Source organism: Phaethon aethereus, assembly GCF_964289735.1.
Source record: "Phaethon aethereus genome assembly, chromosome: 3".
In the NCBI taxonomy this organism is placed as follows: domain Eukaryota; kingdom Metazoa; phylum Chordata; class Aves; order Phaethontiformes; family Phaethontidae; genus Phaethon; species Phaethon aethereus.
Window position 1 is genome coordinate 83,826,135 of NC_138576.1, and position 16,064 is coordinate 83,842,198.

At 40.8% G+C, this 16,064-nt stretch overlaps 1 protein-coding gene across 1 annotated transcript in view; it reads left to right on the forward strand.

Annotated features, from left to right (window-relative positions):
• The window catches only part of DISC1 (DISC1 scaffold protein), a gene marked incomplete at its 3' end in the record, with an annotated part of 216,437 nt that extends 201,159 nt beyond the window's left edge, over positions 1-15,278 (forward strand). The window contains exons 13-14 of the mRNA XM_081998396.1: positions 6,899-7,009; positions 15,123-15,278. Coding sequence (XP_081854522.1) covers positions 6,899-7,009; positions 15,123-15,278 — 267 coding nt within the window. The remainder of the gene's footprint in view (positions 1-6,898; positions 7,010-15,122) is intronic.
• Between the last annotated feature and the right edge of the window lie 786 nt (positions 15,279-16,064).

Genomic DNA, 16,064 nt, shown 5'->3' on the forward strand with positions numbered 1-16,064 from the left:
TTCTTTCTCTTCCTTATTTTCTTTGCTTTTGGTCTTTCTAAAAATGATAAACTGTGTCCGTATATGTAGTGCTATTAGTATTCGCTACAAGGTAGCAAGAGACGAACACAATAAAGGGTCCTAAGGCAAGTGAGATGTACTCAAGTGGACCTCATCTGATGAAATTTCTTCTGAGTGCATAGGAGCTAGGAAAAACAATCTCCAAAAGAGATCCAAAAAATCTCCAAAAGAAATCTCCAAAGCATTAACAAGTTTCTTTGAAAAACTCCTGGAGGAAGCTTGAAGTCCTAGGGTATCAGTAAAAGGCAGCCGTGGTATTTGCCTTTAAAAAGGAGGTAGACCAGGAGTTTATGTGCCAGTCAACATAATTTCAATTAGGATTAGAATTCCAAATACTCTTGATAGATTGAACGAATAGCCTGAAATCAATAAGATGGGATATGTTAAGAGACAGGTGCAAATTACATTTGAGGAAGAAAAAAAGTCAGATTTATGTATACAGATGGTAAGTAGCAGCTAAGATGACAATACTGCAGAAGCAGAATCTAGGGATATAGTGGACCACAAATAGAGTGGGATTCATTACCTTCGTCCTGTTGCAAGAAAGGGCAAATGTCACTTGCAGCCTTACTAATGGGAATGTCAGTTGTAAGGCAGAAATAATTACTGTGCTTAGCTGAGAATGTCAAAGCCTCCAGAGGACTACAGCACTGGTGTGGGCACCTCGTTCCTATAGAAGACAGGAACACGTTGAAGAAAAGAAGGAAAGGCATAGGAACAAAAGGCTTAGAAATCCTGGTCTGATTGAAAGTCAAAGTCTTCAATCGCATAAAAAATAATGGTAAAGAGGATAACTGTTAGTTATCGTTGTGTGCTATATAAGGGTAAAAGGAAATGTAATGATCTTGATTTGTAGCAAGGGAAGTTTGCATTAGGAAAACTTTCTCACTGCAAGGGCAGCTGAGCCCTGGAACAAGCTCTACCCTGCAGCCAGAACCACAAAATCCCTGTCAGCTGCCAAGAGCTGTGTAGACAGACACCAGCTGAAGACAGTCGCGGTGGGCTTGCTTGCACTGCAAGTCACAGAGCAGGCTTTGGTGGTCCCTGGTTGCTTCCTGGTCAGCCTTGCTGTGATGCTAGGATGGTGTTGGTCATGGGTAACATGCATAATTTTCAGAGTAAGAGGCTAGGCCTGTTCTTAGTGGCCACTTTGCCTTCCCCATCTACAACACCTGCCCAAGACAATGCACACAGGGCAGGAAATCTGGGATGCAGAGCAGGGACAAATGCTTCCTCCGCCTGCACTTTGGACACCTTGTGGCTGTGTAGCTCATGATCTGAGCGCACGTGCACTTAGCCTGCAAGTGAGGCAAGCACCTGCTCGAGCTGGACAAACATGTGGATGGTTGCATATTGTTTTTAGAAGTAGTTCAAGAGATTTCCTGTCCTGATGTTCTCGAATTTCAGGTGCTCACAATTTCGATTAACTTCTGCAAGGGGGTGAGAGTAAGTGTGCAGCACTTCTGCCAACAGTAAGTCACTGCTCTAAACCTTGTGCCATAGTGTGGAGCATCTGTCTGCAAGGGCAACTTTTTGTAGTTTGTTATGTTATTTTGAATGATTTTAACTATTATATGGGAGAGAGGATTTAGTACAGGTGAAAGAAATCTTGATTTGATGTTTTGCAGAAGGTCTTCTAAGGCTTTTATCTTATTGGAGTTATGACATTGCCAGCTGGAAGTAAGGCCATGCCTTTTTACAAAGGTTCCTCTGTAGGAAGAATTCATTTTAAGGATGTATCTGGGAGTCCTTCTTCTCAGCACAACTACCAAAGACTCTGATCCTTAATAGAGTCAGATGAATCTAGCTACTGCGGTACTGATTCTTCTGTATAAAATTGTTGAACTAGATCCAAGAGAGCACGGAATGTGTCTGCACTGGAAAAGCTGATCAAACATTTTCCTTGAGTAATGCTGTTGAGGAGCTGTTGCTCATAGGTGACTAAAATGACTCGTAAAAGGGTAAAATGAAATGCAGAAGACTAAAGTGGAAGCCATTCCCACTGCTCTTGTTTCAATATACTCGTGCTCTATCTGTGCATCAGCTGGAACACTGTTGTTCCTGTTTCTTGCATCAGACTTTCACATCTCTGGGAGAGAATTTCTACTCTCTGTGAGAAGACAGAAGAATTTCACCTTAATAACAAATCACACCCACATTTGTGCTGTTTTCACCTGCTTAAGGGATTGGGGGGGGGGGGGGGGGCGGGGAGAGAGGAAATTCCCAGCCAGTTACATCCCCTGTTCACCGAAAAATCCATAAAGCAATATTGCATCTCAGCTCTTTCCTGACTCTTGCAATCTCTCCTAGCTCTTCCCTAGAAGTGGTTAGTGCAAAAATAACCAAAGCAGCCTTAAGACTTACAGTAGCCTGTAGCATTGACATAACCTACAAGCTTGGATGAGTTGTATTTTATTAATATGTTGAGCTGGAGGCAGAGTCAAGTCTCCTCTCAGATGTTGTTGATCAGTGTGAAGTGCCGCTTTTCAACCAGGAGCTGTTCTTGAATAGTTTGTGTGTCACTGAAAGCGGTTTCCTTGCCTACATAGACAAATATAAAATAAAAATGTTACCAGTGTCATTTCTAGGCTTGAAGGGCACTGAGAGAAATCTTTCCTATTTATTTCTCCGAGTTATGGAACTTTCTTGAAACAAGGGCCTGGGGGCAGAAGTTGTGGAATTGGTTGAATATTTAGAATTATTCTTGTATATTTTTGAGAGCAATATGTATTTTTTTTCCATTTCATTCCATCAATTCTTCTTGATGTTAAACTAAAATTAGAGTTCTCTGTGTGACCGCATATTTCCAATCCAAAATAAGAAAGGCCATGTATATATGTTCTGGAAAATCATAATTTATATGATGACCCTCCTGCATTTTTCCCATGATGCCTGCAAGTAAGTTCCTGAGAGACGGTGCTTGTCTAAACTATGGAGGAACTTCTTATTTCAACAAAATGGCAGCTGTGTCGTGTAGGTACAAACATTTTTTTAAGACACTATTATTGTTTTATTAAAGAGGAATTAAGCTGCAAAATACCTATTAGGAGTTTAAGATTAATAGACTGTAACCCCTACCTTATGGAGCTGTTTTAGTTACACTGCAGAGCGACCACAGCCATACAGTTATGATTAAATGGGGTTCAAGTGTTTAAAGACCTAAACAAGTTTGATCCAATTTTTACTTGCTCAGATTTCCCTGCCTTCCCATATTGTTGTAACAATTCTGCATTGCTCACATTTTCCTAGTACTCATTGTTCGTTTAGCTTAATTTCCAAAATAAACAGGATTTTTGTTACATTTTTAGACAATTCATTACGTACTCAAAATGCCATCATTCAGGAAGAATACACTACATTTTTTCACATGAGAGAGAACGGATATTTTACTTTACGTGAGAATGTAAGTATTCAGTTGACAAAGAAATTAAAGCCAGTGAATTAAAAATTATAGTGTCTTATTCCTAAGTATGTTTAGTGCAAGACCAATGCACCAGTAAAGTCTCTGCCTGAAATTGCAGCGGGGTAGAAGCTACAAGCTAAAGCTTAGAATCCCAAAATACAGGTTAGTAATGATGCAAAGCACTGTGAGATGTCTTTGCCACAGAACAAAGTAGTTACTTCACCTGAAGTCCTAGGGTCCTGGGGGCTTCTGTGTTAGGTTCCTTCCTTCTGTCCTTCCTGGGACCTTTCTTTACTGGGCTGTAAAGTTTTATTTAAAAAGGAAAAGAAAACATCAAACATGAGATCCTATTAGGTAACAGTACACCGATAACTATAGTCATTTAGCTGTGCTGCAACTGTAGATTTTAGGCTATAGTTACATTTTATCTTGGGTTTTCAGGATCGGTGCATGTTAGAGCTTGGCCACACTTGCAACTTGGAGCGTGTTTTGCCAACCAGGTATCGAAATGCTGTCTCCCGTTGCCAGCAGCTTTCAAACCACCTGAAATTCAGTGTGGGGGTAGGTCTAAGAGTCCTGTTTTGCCCTGTACATTCACTGACACAGTGAATAGGGAAAAATTTTCCACTGTGGATCTTTACAGCAAGGCTGGGCAAATCCAGCCGGTGTGGCTAGTGTTTAACTAGCTGCTCAGTGAACTTGTATTTGCATATACGAGACAGGAAACCTGAGGGCGGGTTTTAAAGTGGAGGAAATGGATCTTCTCTTACAGCAACTAGTGACAGTGCTACCTGGGTGACCGGTTACCTGTGTAAACGTTCCTGTCATCAACAGTAGCCTAAAAAAGAAAGGGATTACCCTACTATAATGCATATCTTTAGAATGCTTTTTATATTTAAGTATACTTAATGGCACAGGTATTCAGGAGTGTACTGTAACATCTACCTTTTTTTTTTTTTTTTTTTGCTGTAGTAACTGCTGATTTCAAATCAGGACTAGAAGTGTCATCCTTCTTGACAGCACGAATGTGATCCAAAAATCCCATATAGTAATAGTACTTGATAAAAGCAGTGACTGGATCAGACTAAAGTATTCAATATAGTGATGTTATAAGAGCAAGAATCTGCTTTTTATGTGTCACTATAAGGTACCTGTTCTTCAGGATCTGTACAGGACTAATTCATTTTGTCAAAGTACACAGTCTGTAGAAAGAGTCTGGTTTGAAAACTTCACTTACAGCTTTTGTCTGTCAGAGCAATACTTAGGAGTTTGTGTGTTAACTAAAAGCTGTTCTTCCTAAACTAAGCGTTCAATGATCGTATAGCACTGAATGTTTTTTGTCGTGTTTTTCTTGCATTTGAGATGATGGTTACGCGAAGACCTGATTTTCTTATGTGTAATTAATTGTTAGAGAAGAGTCAGTGTCCAGAGGCGGAGCTTTCTCTAGATGGTGGTCATTTTAGATGTGCTTTCAGAGTACTAGGTTTCTACAATTTACTGGCTTTTCTAGCCTGAGACCTAAGTTCTTTTAGGTAACTGTCACCTGCTCTTGCATGCATGTCACGGAATGATTCCCTAAAAGCTTTCTATTGATATAAATTGTCTGGGTTATCCCACTCCCTCAAAGCATATCGAGTCCTGCTGGTGTACTGAATAATGGTTTAGCGGCTGGGTGGAAGACTTGTTCTTCATCTTCTGTCCTTGGTCACGAGACAAGGACGTTCCTAGTTGCCGCAGGGAGAAGCGTGTACCTTCTCCTCCCCTGTGCTCGTTTAAAAAACAATGGGTCATTTTTATGTCTATAAGTTCTGAGGAGCACCGCTGTAGCTTCTGACGTTTGGTAATGACTCCGAAGGCGGCTGCTCGGCTCCCGGGCGCAGAGCCAGGGACTCAGCCAGCCCGTTCTCACCTTGCGCTTCCCTGCGCCTAAGCTGGGTGTTTGCGACGGACCCGCCCTTAACCAGCGCTGATCCAGGCTTCCAGCTGCAGCTGGTTGCCCACCCGGGCGACCCGCTGGATACCCGCGTCTGGCAGGAGACCCGGGAAGGCAGAAAGGTCGAAGCTGTGTGCTGTAATGGAGGACGTGCCGGCAAGCAGAGCTCTTCAGACGTTCGGCTCTGCGTACGCCCTGCGTGACGCAAAGTAAGGATGGCACAAAACTGAGATCTCTTGAATGTGTTTACCAAAAATCAGATTGTTTCGCAGTGGGCGGCGTTCCAGCCAAGTATTAGCATGATTTCTTTGGAAGGCCTTTGATTAAAGGCTTGATTTCTCTTAACCGCTGATGGCTGCTATTATAGCAACAGATCAGTGCAAAGGACTCCAAGTACTTTTTTTTAAAGCAGAAGAATGTTCTGAAGGTTGTATATGGACACGTGCGCAGCTGGCTTTGTGGATGAGTGCGAGACTAGGTTAGAGAAAATCGAGTTTTCTGGGTTCCAGCTGATGAATAACTCCAGTTTTTTCAACGTGGTTCCAGCAGAACTTCATCGTGGCACCGTAATCTTTTCCTTACAGGTAACCCCCGTCACTCACATCACAGACAGCACTATGATGCTTTGGGAGGGAGAGGCTTGTCTCAGTGCTGCACAAATTGGTTGATTTTTTTTTCCCCCCTCCCCCTCTCATATTTGCTGCTTATTTGGGTCGTTTCTCAAAGAAATACTCAGTACAAAATATAAAAGATAGAAATTACCCTTGTGCAGTATATCTGAAAGCAGACAAACTTACAGGAAGGACTTTGCAACTGGTTTAAAATACTCAGTTTTTCTATTTTAAAGTGTTTGTCTGTGTAAGTTCTAAGTGGGGAAGCATTGTTTTTGAAAATCTAGTCTTGTTTCATGATAACACAGTAAAAAAAAATGTAGTTTCATCTTGTAATATCTAAGACTTTGATGCATTTTCTCTGATCAGTTGAACAAAGTCCCTAAGTGTTCTAGCCAGATTTTTCCTCAAAAAAGTAAGTACATTTTGTGTTTATAAGAGATACCAAAAGTGATGCTGCTTGAAATGTTCAAATGGCCTAAAAATGTAAATCATATTTACATGAACAACTTGAAATTTAGGAATGTAAATGGTGTAGCCAGCATGAGATTTCCCTCCCCTGCTGTGGTGAGACAACAGGGAAGAGGGAGAACAGTTCAGTCTTCACACCCCTTTAATCCTCTGCTGAAAGTGAGATCATGACTCTTTTCTGCTGGGAAATAGGCTGAGACCACAAGCTCATTCCATTTCGCATAAATCACCAAATTATTGTATAGTAAAAACTTTTTTTGTCTCTCTCGTGGGAATTTGCTTTCAGGCAATGTCTTAGCACTGCAAAGTATCACATCCCCTTACTAGTATTTTATTTTCCCCTTAATTTGATGCAAATTTAATGTAGAAAAGTGTAGTCAGCAGCAAACACGCTTTCTTTTCTTTTTCAACTTCCTGTAGGAGTTCGTCATGTTTTCTGCAGAGTTGGGAGAAAAATGTGAAGCAATAAGTGAGAAATTGGTGCATCTGGAAGATCAGCTGCAGACTTCCGCCTGCAGAGTTGAAGAAGGAGTTATTCATATCCTTTTTGGTATAGCTGTAGATACGTATCAATCTGTGTGTGTATGTGAAATACTTGCCTTTCAGATTTACATGGAGTACTAGTTCTTAATGAAGATTAAATACATTAAGAAGGGGAGAATTGATTGTCCTGCTGAAGCAGGTATTTTTGCTGTAGTGTTTTCCTACAGTGCATTTTCAGTGCAGTCTGATCCAGCTTTAATTTGATTTAAACAGAAGTTAGTTCTTTGTAAGTTGAGATTAGGCACTGAAAAGCCTTTATTCTTCTGTTAAAATCCTTTTGTTGGAAATGCTCATATAAGTAAATACCTAGTGCACCAAAAGCTGCATGGATACGAGCATCCACGCACCTGCGTTTCCCAACATGATTTAGCTGAATTAAATGCTACATCATTGATTTGGACTGTGTGTATTGTCACATGTAGTTTGGCTCTTTTTCCTTTTTAAAAAAATGGGCAGCAGATGCATCATGTGGCATCCTATGCAATTTAATTTGCCTCTGACGCTCCAGTGCAAGTAACTAGATGAGATGTTGTCTTATAAAGCACCCTTATCTCTTTCTGTTCTTCATCTGCAATTCAGTACCTGACTGAAGATTGCTTAACCTTTTTGAGGTATTTGTTGGGCCTACATCTGTGAACATTTTTCAAAATTTAAGGGCACGGAGTATTGTTTCATTTGTAACATTCATAGAAAAACTTACCACAAAAGAGGCTTTGTTCTAAGAAAGGGGAAAGAGAATAAGAACCAATGAGGCTGAGGAAGGTGAGAATAATTTGCTGGTTAGGCTTTAGTGGAGAAGAGGTGGCAGGCAAGAGCATAATGAAGCAAGATGAACACATTCAGGTTGGAGAGATCAGCAGAGGAGCCCTTACAGACACCTGAAGGTGAGTTGGGATGATGATGGTGCTAGGAAGGATTCAGTTCTTCCTAAGCTGAGGCAGGTGGTCCTGCAGGAGAGAGTTTAGAGAACGAATCGTAAATAGAGTGTGTGGAAATACTACTGTGTTTTAGGTAATGGGGCATCTATTGCTAACTCATTGCAAAATCCCTATTCTAGCAACTTGGTTTCTTTAAAGGTATCAGAATGATAAACTTTAAGTGGGGGTGGGGGGGAAGGTGCTGGGGGACATTGCATCAGAGGGGAGAAATCCAGTCACTAATTTGTTACTACTTCAAATCTTTCTTTTCTAAACGTTTCAGTGTACAGCAAGATTGTTTTCTTGTACTTACCACAGGCAAGTTTGCAATATTCTTTTAATTATATTTATAGCACATGTGCTCAGTTGCAGTTGTTTTTCCCTGATGCTGTTTGTGAGAATTCTTTTCAGAGCTATGTGGATATGTCTCGTGTGTGTGTGCGCAGAGCATCTACTTTCTTCCTCCCTTGTGTATATTTGCTCTCAAATGAGCTTTTCTCATTGACCCTAATAGAACAACACTGAGGGTTGGACTTCTTTGCAGTGGACTTAAGTTCATATTCAAACCCAACAGGTCTGATCATAGTTGCAGTTTACTAGGTAAGGTGAAATAAGCTGAAAAACTGCTTTTTTGATTCGTGAAGAAAATACACTACAAGTATATAAAAGAGTAGTATTTGTATTTTCTGTAGACCGTGCGTATTTCTTTGTAGCTGTTGAAACTGCAAGAGTTTGTTGAAAAAAATAAAATCTAATCATTGAAAGTTTGAGAAGAGTTGTAGATTAGTCTCGTTCTAAATCACAGTTGCCTGATGCAGATCTGATTTCCTCTATCAGTGAAATTCAGTTATCCAAATACACAAATGTACACTGTGTGAGATCCTGGTCCTTCTAGCACGACGATCAGCCACAAAATAAGAAACCATGTTTAAAACATAGGGACATACAGAGAAGCAGTTCAGCAATTCAGCTACCCCTCATTAACATTCAGTTGGTATATCGGAGGTAGTCCAGATCAATGTGCATAAAATGTTACCATCTGGTACATGTAATCGCTGTGCTATACTTCAAAAAGGAATGAGGAAAATAGCTGCCACAGTGCTACAGACCTGTAGATTGTGGGGGGTTTTCTTTTGGGGGGGGAGGTGTGTGTTTGTTTTTGGTTTTTCTAATAAAAACTGATTAGTGCCTATAATATAAACTTTCACTCATTGGTAACTTGCTAGTTCCTTGCAGGAACTAGCACTGATATTGGTGCCAATAATTAGCTTCAGTTGAAGAATTTATGATTGACAGATGGATCTATTGTCTATGCAGTAGTTTGTTTTAAATAAAACAAATTCTTATCCCAAATATTGGACAATTATGCAGTCTTCATTGAAAATCTATCGAACTGAGAGAGCAGGGGCTTAAAAATCTAGAAGTGTAATGAAAGCAGGATAAATTTTTCAAACTCCTGTTCTCTGGTTATTTTCATCTCTCTCCTCATCCCCCCAAAAAACTGGCTTCCATGTGAATGTTACAAACTGTATTAGGTGAAAAAGCTGACTGGGAGCTGCACAGATGTAAATTAGTACTGTTGTCTGATTATTAAAAGACTTTTAAAGACTCCATTGAGAAAAATAAATTCCTGATGCTCTCGAGCCATTTGCCAATGTTTAGTGTGTGCCATAGCTTTGATTAATAATTAAGTTTGCATTAGAAGAAAAATCCCAGATGTCATTGTTTTTCATTCGACATTTTGATGGTACAGAACACTTAAATCAACTGTGCTCTCACTGTAATTGCCAGCATGACCTGAACAAAGGAGAAATCCAGTGATATTTCTTGGTCCTGAGTATATGCGCAGACCCACTTCGGAGTCTCATTTATTATTGAAGCTTTTCACAGCAAACATGAAACTTTACTTTTGTATAAAAAAAAAATCAAACAGTAGCGGGAGTGGGGCAGAGGTCCTCTATAGCACTATGACATATTTGCAAAATTCTGTGTAGTATAACCAAGTAAACCCACAAAACATTCAATTATGGTTAATCATTGGCAAATGTATGAAAAGAGTCCACATCATTAACTGGAAAAACCAAAGGACGAGAGGTGACTCATTCTGGTGTCTACAGAGCTGATGAGAGGTGTTGCTTTCCTGACAGTAAAGGCCTGGAATTCCCAGCAAAATTAAATGGACCCGATATTGCGATTTCACAGTCATTTTCATTCTTAATTAGCAGTTACATTTTGATAGACATCTTGAATGCCTGTAATGGTTCCTCCTGGTGAAAATGCTTTTGTTGGAAGAAAACCTGGATGGGCTATTATTATAAAAGAAATCTCCATTCCTCGCCCTAAAATGGCATTTTAAACAGTTATTTTGAAAATAGAATTTTGTGCCTAAACGTTTATTAGGCACTGGAGGTCACTTTGCTAACCCTTCACCTTTATCATACAGCAGGCTCTCATACAAGTCTTGCTTTACACCAGTGCGGGTTTTTGACAGAATCAGGAGTGCAGAATTTAGCCCCAACTGTGCCTCACTGAGAAATCTCACCCTGGCTGTACCTGTAATAAATTTTGCGATCCCCCAAGAGTGAGAGGTGGCAATGGTGCCCTCTTTGATTTTATTTTAGATGACAGGAGGGTGACCCTTCCCAGTGTGCATCACATTGAGAGAAAGTGGTTCCGGTTGTACTGTCTGTGCCAACATGGAGGTAGGTCAGTGTATTTCCACCCGTGTGCTGCAGCTTTTTTGCCTTCCGTTTTCTGCTGGAACAAGTAATTTGGAGACAGCTGATATCCAGGTCACTGGTGTGATCTATTTTTCAAAATGTTGCAGTCATTCTGTTGGTTTGGTTTTCTTTTTTGTAGTTTTGGGGGAGCATATTTTGTTTTTTATGTGGGAGGGGTATTCTGTTAGTTTGTAGAAATGCATTCATGGATGTGAAGGAGGGAGACAGTAATGGAGGGGGGAAATGAGAAATTTCTAATCTGGTTCCGGTACCACAAGCATTCTTCTGTTTTGTAAGGAGCCGTAAGTGATGGACTTCCAAAGGCCATTTTGCTCTCTTGCTGTGAGACCACACAGGCCTCATATAGGAGCAGTAGGGACTTGCTCGGTGTCTTTTCTTCACTCCCGAGTGCGCTTCTGAAAGGCCAAAACCCAGGTCGTTCCAAATAAACATTGAATTGTCTTGCCTCTTTGCTTGTCGTTTGGCACATAGCGTGCACAAGCACAGAATCATTTAGTTGGAAGTGACCTCTTGAGATTATCTGGTCCAATCCCCTGCTCAAGCAGGGTCACCTAGAGCAGGTTGTCCAGGATCATGTCCAGTTATGTTTCGAATATCTCCAAGGATGGAGACTCCACAGCCTCTCCATGCAACATGTTCCAGTGTTTGACCACCCTCACAGTTTAAAAAAAAAAAAAAAAAGGTTTCTTGTATTCAGAATCAATTTCCTATTTTGGAATTTTTACCTGTTGCTTCTTGTTCTGTCAGTGGACATTAGTGAGAAGAGTCTATCTCCCTCTTCTTCACTCCTACCCTTCAACTATTTACACACATTGGTAAGATCCGCCCCCCCCGAGCTACCTTTTCTCCCGGTTGAACAGTCCCAGGTCTCTCAGCATCTCCTCATCCGTTGGATGCTCCAGTCCATAAAACCAGCCCTGTACTGGACTCACTCCGGTAAGTCCATATCTTTCTTGTACTGTGGAGCCCAGCATTGGACCCTGCGCTCCAGATGGGACCTCACTAGTGCTGAGTGGAGTGGAAGGATCAGCTCCCTTCACCTGCTGGCAATGCTTTTCTTAATCCAGCCCAGGAGGCTGTTGGACACCTTTGCCATAAGATGCGTTGCTGTCCACCATGACCTCAAGGTCTTTTTCTGCAGAGCTACTTCCCATCTGGCTGTCCCACCACATGTGTACTGGTGCCTGGGGTTAGGAGAGACATGTGCAGTTATGCAGTGGGACATCTAGCTGAGCTGCTGTCTCCAGCCACTGTTGTAGTGTTCAGCTGTTAGAAACAACAGAATAGTTAACAAGATTTAAAAAAAAAAAAAAAAAAAAAAATTCCCTCTTTCTGATTATTTCTATTCTTCAAGACTTCATTTCCTCTGCAGATGTCCAAAATTGCTGTTATTCTCCAAAAGCCCATAGGCCCTTACTTCAGCTCTGTGATAGTCCTTGACTGTCCTTCCAAGGCCTTTTGTCTTACGATGTATTCTTAGTTTCTAACCTTTCCTGTAGGAAGGCAACTGGTTTGTAACATCTACCTTTTGTCTCTTTATCCTAACCATGTGCTGAGAGAACAGAAGATACATTGATGAGCCCATTTTTTTTTTCAAAAATTAAGTAAGTCTACAGCAATTAGATCTGCTTTTTATCTCCTTGTAAATCATGGACTCTGTCATGATGCTCATTTTTTTTAAAGAGAGAAAGTCAAATAAATGAAAATCTTCAACCAAGACAAAGTTAGAGCTGCAGCGTTGCTACAGAATATGGGTTGTGTTTGTGTGAAGCTGTTCCCAAGTACTTTAATATACTGCTTATGACACGTTGGAGAGATTTTGCCAGTTTTTCCACAGGAAGACAGCAGGACCAGAAAACATTCCTAGTTAAAACTTGTTTTGGCTCCTGCCTTTGATACTGGCTCAATATTTGCAGCACTGGGTAGAAAATTTAAATATGAAGGACACATTTGCCTGTGGACCCATGCAAAACGAAGTGTTTTGCATTTTTGAAATGGGTGAAGCTGTTTATCCAGACATAACCTCTGTATGTGTGTAGAGATTCCACGCTCAGCCTTATACCGTATATTTTGCCTAGCCATAAAGGCTTGTTTGACAGTTACTGGTCTACAGCTGGTTGAGGTATTATTTATGAGGTTACTGAAACTTGCCGTAGGTGGACTATGCAGTCATCTTTCTTGTTGCTCCATCTTTACGTTGGTTAAGAGTCCTTTCCCTTTCTCCTTTATTTTCCTCCATCCTTCAAGATTTCTGATCCACTAGCAGTAAAATATTTCAATTTTGCTTTTTCTCTCTACCTGAAAAGAATTTTGTAATCGCTTGGGATATTACAAATAACAGCATGTAGTCAGAAGCTGTGCATCAGAAGTAATTAAATTTCAGAGGCTTCATGGTGTTCATAAACTGAAGAATTTCTCTTTTGCCGGTTAGGTATTCAGCAGAGCATCATGATTAAATTGCAGAGTGGTGGACAGTCCAGGACTGTTTATAAGAGGATCATAATATTTTTTTCTTCAGAGAAGCTGCAAAGCATAATTAATTTGTCCTCGTACAGTGCTTTGAGATACTAGGATAGGAATTTTTTTGTGTGTACCTCTATTACTTGTAATCAGAGACAGAATCCTTTTAGATTAATAGAGCTGTCCAGACGTTAGACGTATGCCTTGAATACTCCTGGTGAACGCATTAAAAGTAAAACATCATAGTGAATGTATGTAAATACACAAAGATGAAATTTTGAGGAACTGATAACAGAATGAAAAGCAGCCAAAAAAAGCATAACTGTGACTGCCTGAAATAGCAGTGATTTGTATAGCTTTCCCATGGTCCTCTCTAGTTGCAATTTTTCAAAAGTAGCAGCTCCCATTTTACAGTCACATAACCTGAGGGTGTCTTTTTTCTTGACATTGCATTGACGTCGGGGTCAAGTAAAACAACGTCTCATAATGGTTGAGCTCTGTAAAGGATAAAGCGTGTCTTTGTGCGTTATCCTTCCTATGCGTTGTCTTTTTGAAATTGAGTTGTTTCAGCGTCAGCCCGTTTCATTTCCCTTGAAGTGAGTTTCTCGGTCTCTCGGAGATCATCTGATAGCTTACTGCTAGAGATGAACTTACTTCTCTCTCCCTTGACCTGCTTGGGTTAGCCTTTTGGGGTCCTTGCCCTCTAGCCATGCCTATACAGGAGGCCTCAGTGTGGATGGGGCTGGGCCCTAGAACTTGGTTGTTGGTTTAGACCTTCAGCAGGCTCGGACTTGGCTCACGCTTGCTTTGGTCTCTGTGTAGTGTAAGATGTGGAAGACAAGATAAGGTTGGTTGTCTCACTGAGCTATACCCAGTTCTTGCACTTGATTCAACTTTGGATAGTCTCACTGACATAAGATTATCAGCAGAAAGGCTGATGTATTGATAGTGCAAACTGTGCTTATTCCCAGGAGAGACTAAGTCACCAGGACAAAAAGCTCTACTGCCTAGGAAGCCCAACCACTTAAAGACTTGTGCGTGTCTCAGCAGTTGCCACTACCTCTGTGCATGTCCCACCTTTACCTGCCAGCAGTGCACCCCTCACCACCTTCTTGCTACCCCCTGACACCTTCCCTCTGTTATTTTGGAGCTGGGGCAAGAAGGAAGGTCTTCTAAGAGAAAGAGCCATTAGCCATTATTTTCTTCCTGAGTGCCTTGCAGGAAACCTGAACTGGACAATGGCAAATAAAATGTGGAAAACTCTCCTTTCTTGACCAAATGAAGTAATTCAGTAAAAATATTAAATGCTTTTCAGGTGGCCTTTTTACTTTTAATGAATAACATTGTGACCTTGCTAATCTCTTAGCTTTTCACCTTGCTCAGAGCATTCACTGCTTTATATTTGTGTTTTCTGTGCTATAATTAGCTGATTTATCAGTATAAGATTAAAGCCTTCTGGAGGTAAGTACAGCAGTAACACTTTCACTGCTCTAAGCTACTTTCCCACCCTACCTTGCCTAGCGCTCGTTTTTGTACTTGCTAATGCCACACAGGCTGTGGATTTATGTCTCAGACTGTTCCTACTGCCCTGTTGCCTTCATCCGAGGTCTGATCCCCCCAGGTCCATGTATCTGGCTTAGCAATCCACCCTCCATCCAGGAGGGAACTCGCAGCTCTGGAGTCAGCCTCCATGGAACAATTTCTTCATCTCCTTCCTTCCCCTGAGAACAGTATCCCCCATCCCCTCCCTTTTTTAAAGTGCTAAATAATGCTACTTGAGAACTTCAGTTTGCATGGATTTTTTTTTCTTGAAAGCAAGTGTGAGAAATGTATTAATATTTAATCCAGACAATTTGGAAGAACTTGAAGCTACAATTAGATAGCCATGGCCATCTGTTGTGAGCAGCCGAACAAGAATTTATTTAATAACTTGGAAAGAGAATGGGGACTGCCAATCACCTATAGATTTATTCCTTAATAAAGCTTGCACAGTCTCTGCAGAGGGAGATCCAGGTGGTGAAGGAGACGCTCCAGACTGTGCTGGTACAACTTCAGCCAGGCAGGGAGGCAGGAGGAGAAAAGGCTGGAGATGTCCTCTGTGACAGCTGGTGTCCAGGACAACAAGACTCGAAGGAGTAACAAGCAGAAGGAGCTGGTAGGATGACATTAATTCACAAAGGGCTGCTTTTAGTAACTGAATACTGTCTTACCAAGCCTCAGGGATCTCGCCTCTCCCTGCATAACTAATAACTCAATCAATTATGGAGAAACAGAGCCTGGAGGTCTATCATCAGAAGTATATTCTGCACAGCCTCGCCTGTTCTGGCACAGATTGGGAAACAGCTTTCAGAGCAGAGCAGGCCCTGTAAATGTGTAGATTACAAATTGATACATTTCAAGTGGGGCTGCAAAGTTGCCTTTAATGTCAGTGAAATGTTCTCTATCTGTCTTCCTTACTCATGTATGGTGGGGTATTTTTTCCCCCGATTTAAAAAAATGTAGCCTTAAAGCTGGAACATCTAGTATTTCTTGAAAAAGAGCTGTAAGAATAACAACTTTTTTTTTCTTTGGCTTTCTTACACTGAATGTATTTTCACATTCCTGCGAATAATTAAATCAATAGGATGAAATTCCAGCTAAGTTCTTTCAACTGAGATTTGGACCTCATTTACTCAGTGGTGCAGAGTACAGTGGAGGTAACTAACAGCAGCCCCTATAGCAGTAGTCTAACTCTTGTCATTTAGGTATTAATAGAAACTTGCTTTAGTATTACAGGGGTTGTAAAGCACAAAAAAAATTATTGTTGGTGATTTGTGTTCCTTGTATTTAAATATTGTATGAACAAGTCATTTAAGTATCCTTGTAAAGTTTATTACTACTTTACCATTATATTACTTTGATCTTCCTTATAAACTTGAAGAAATG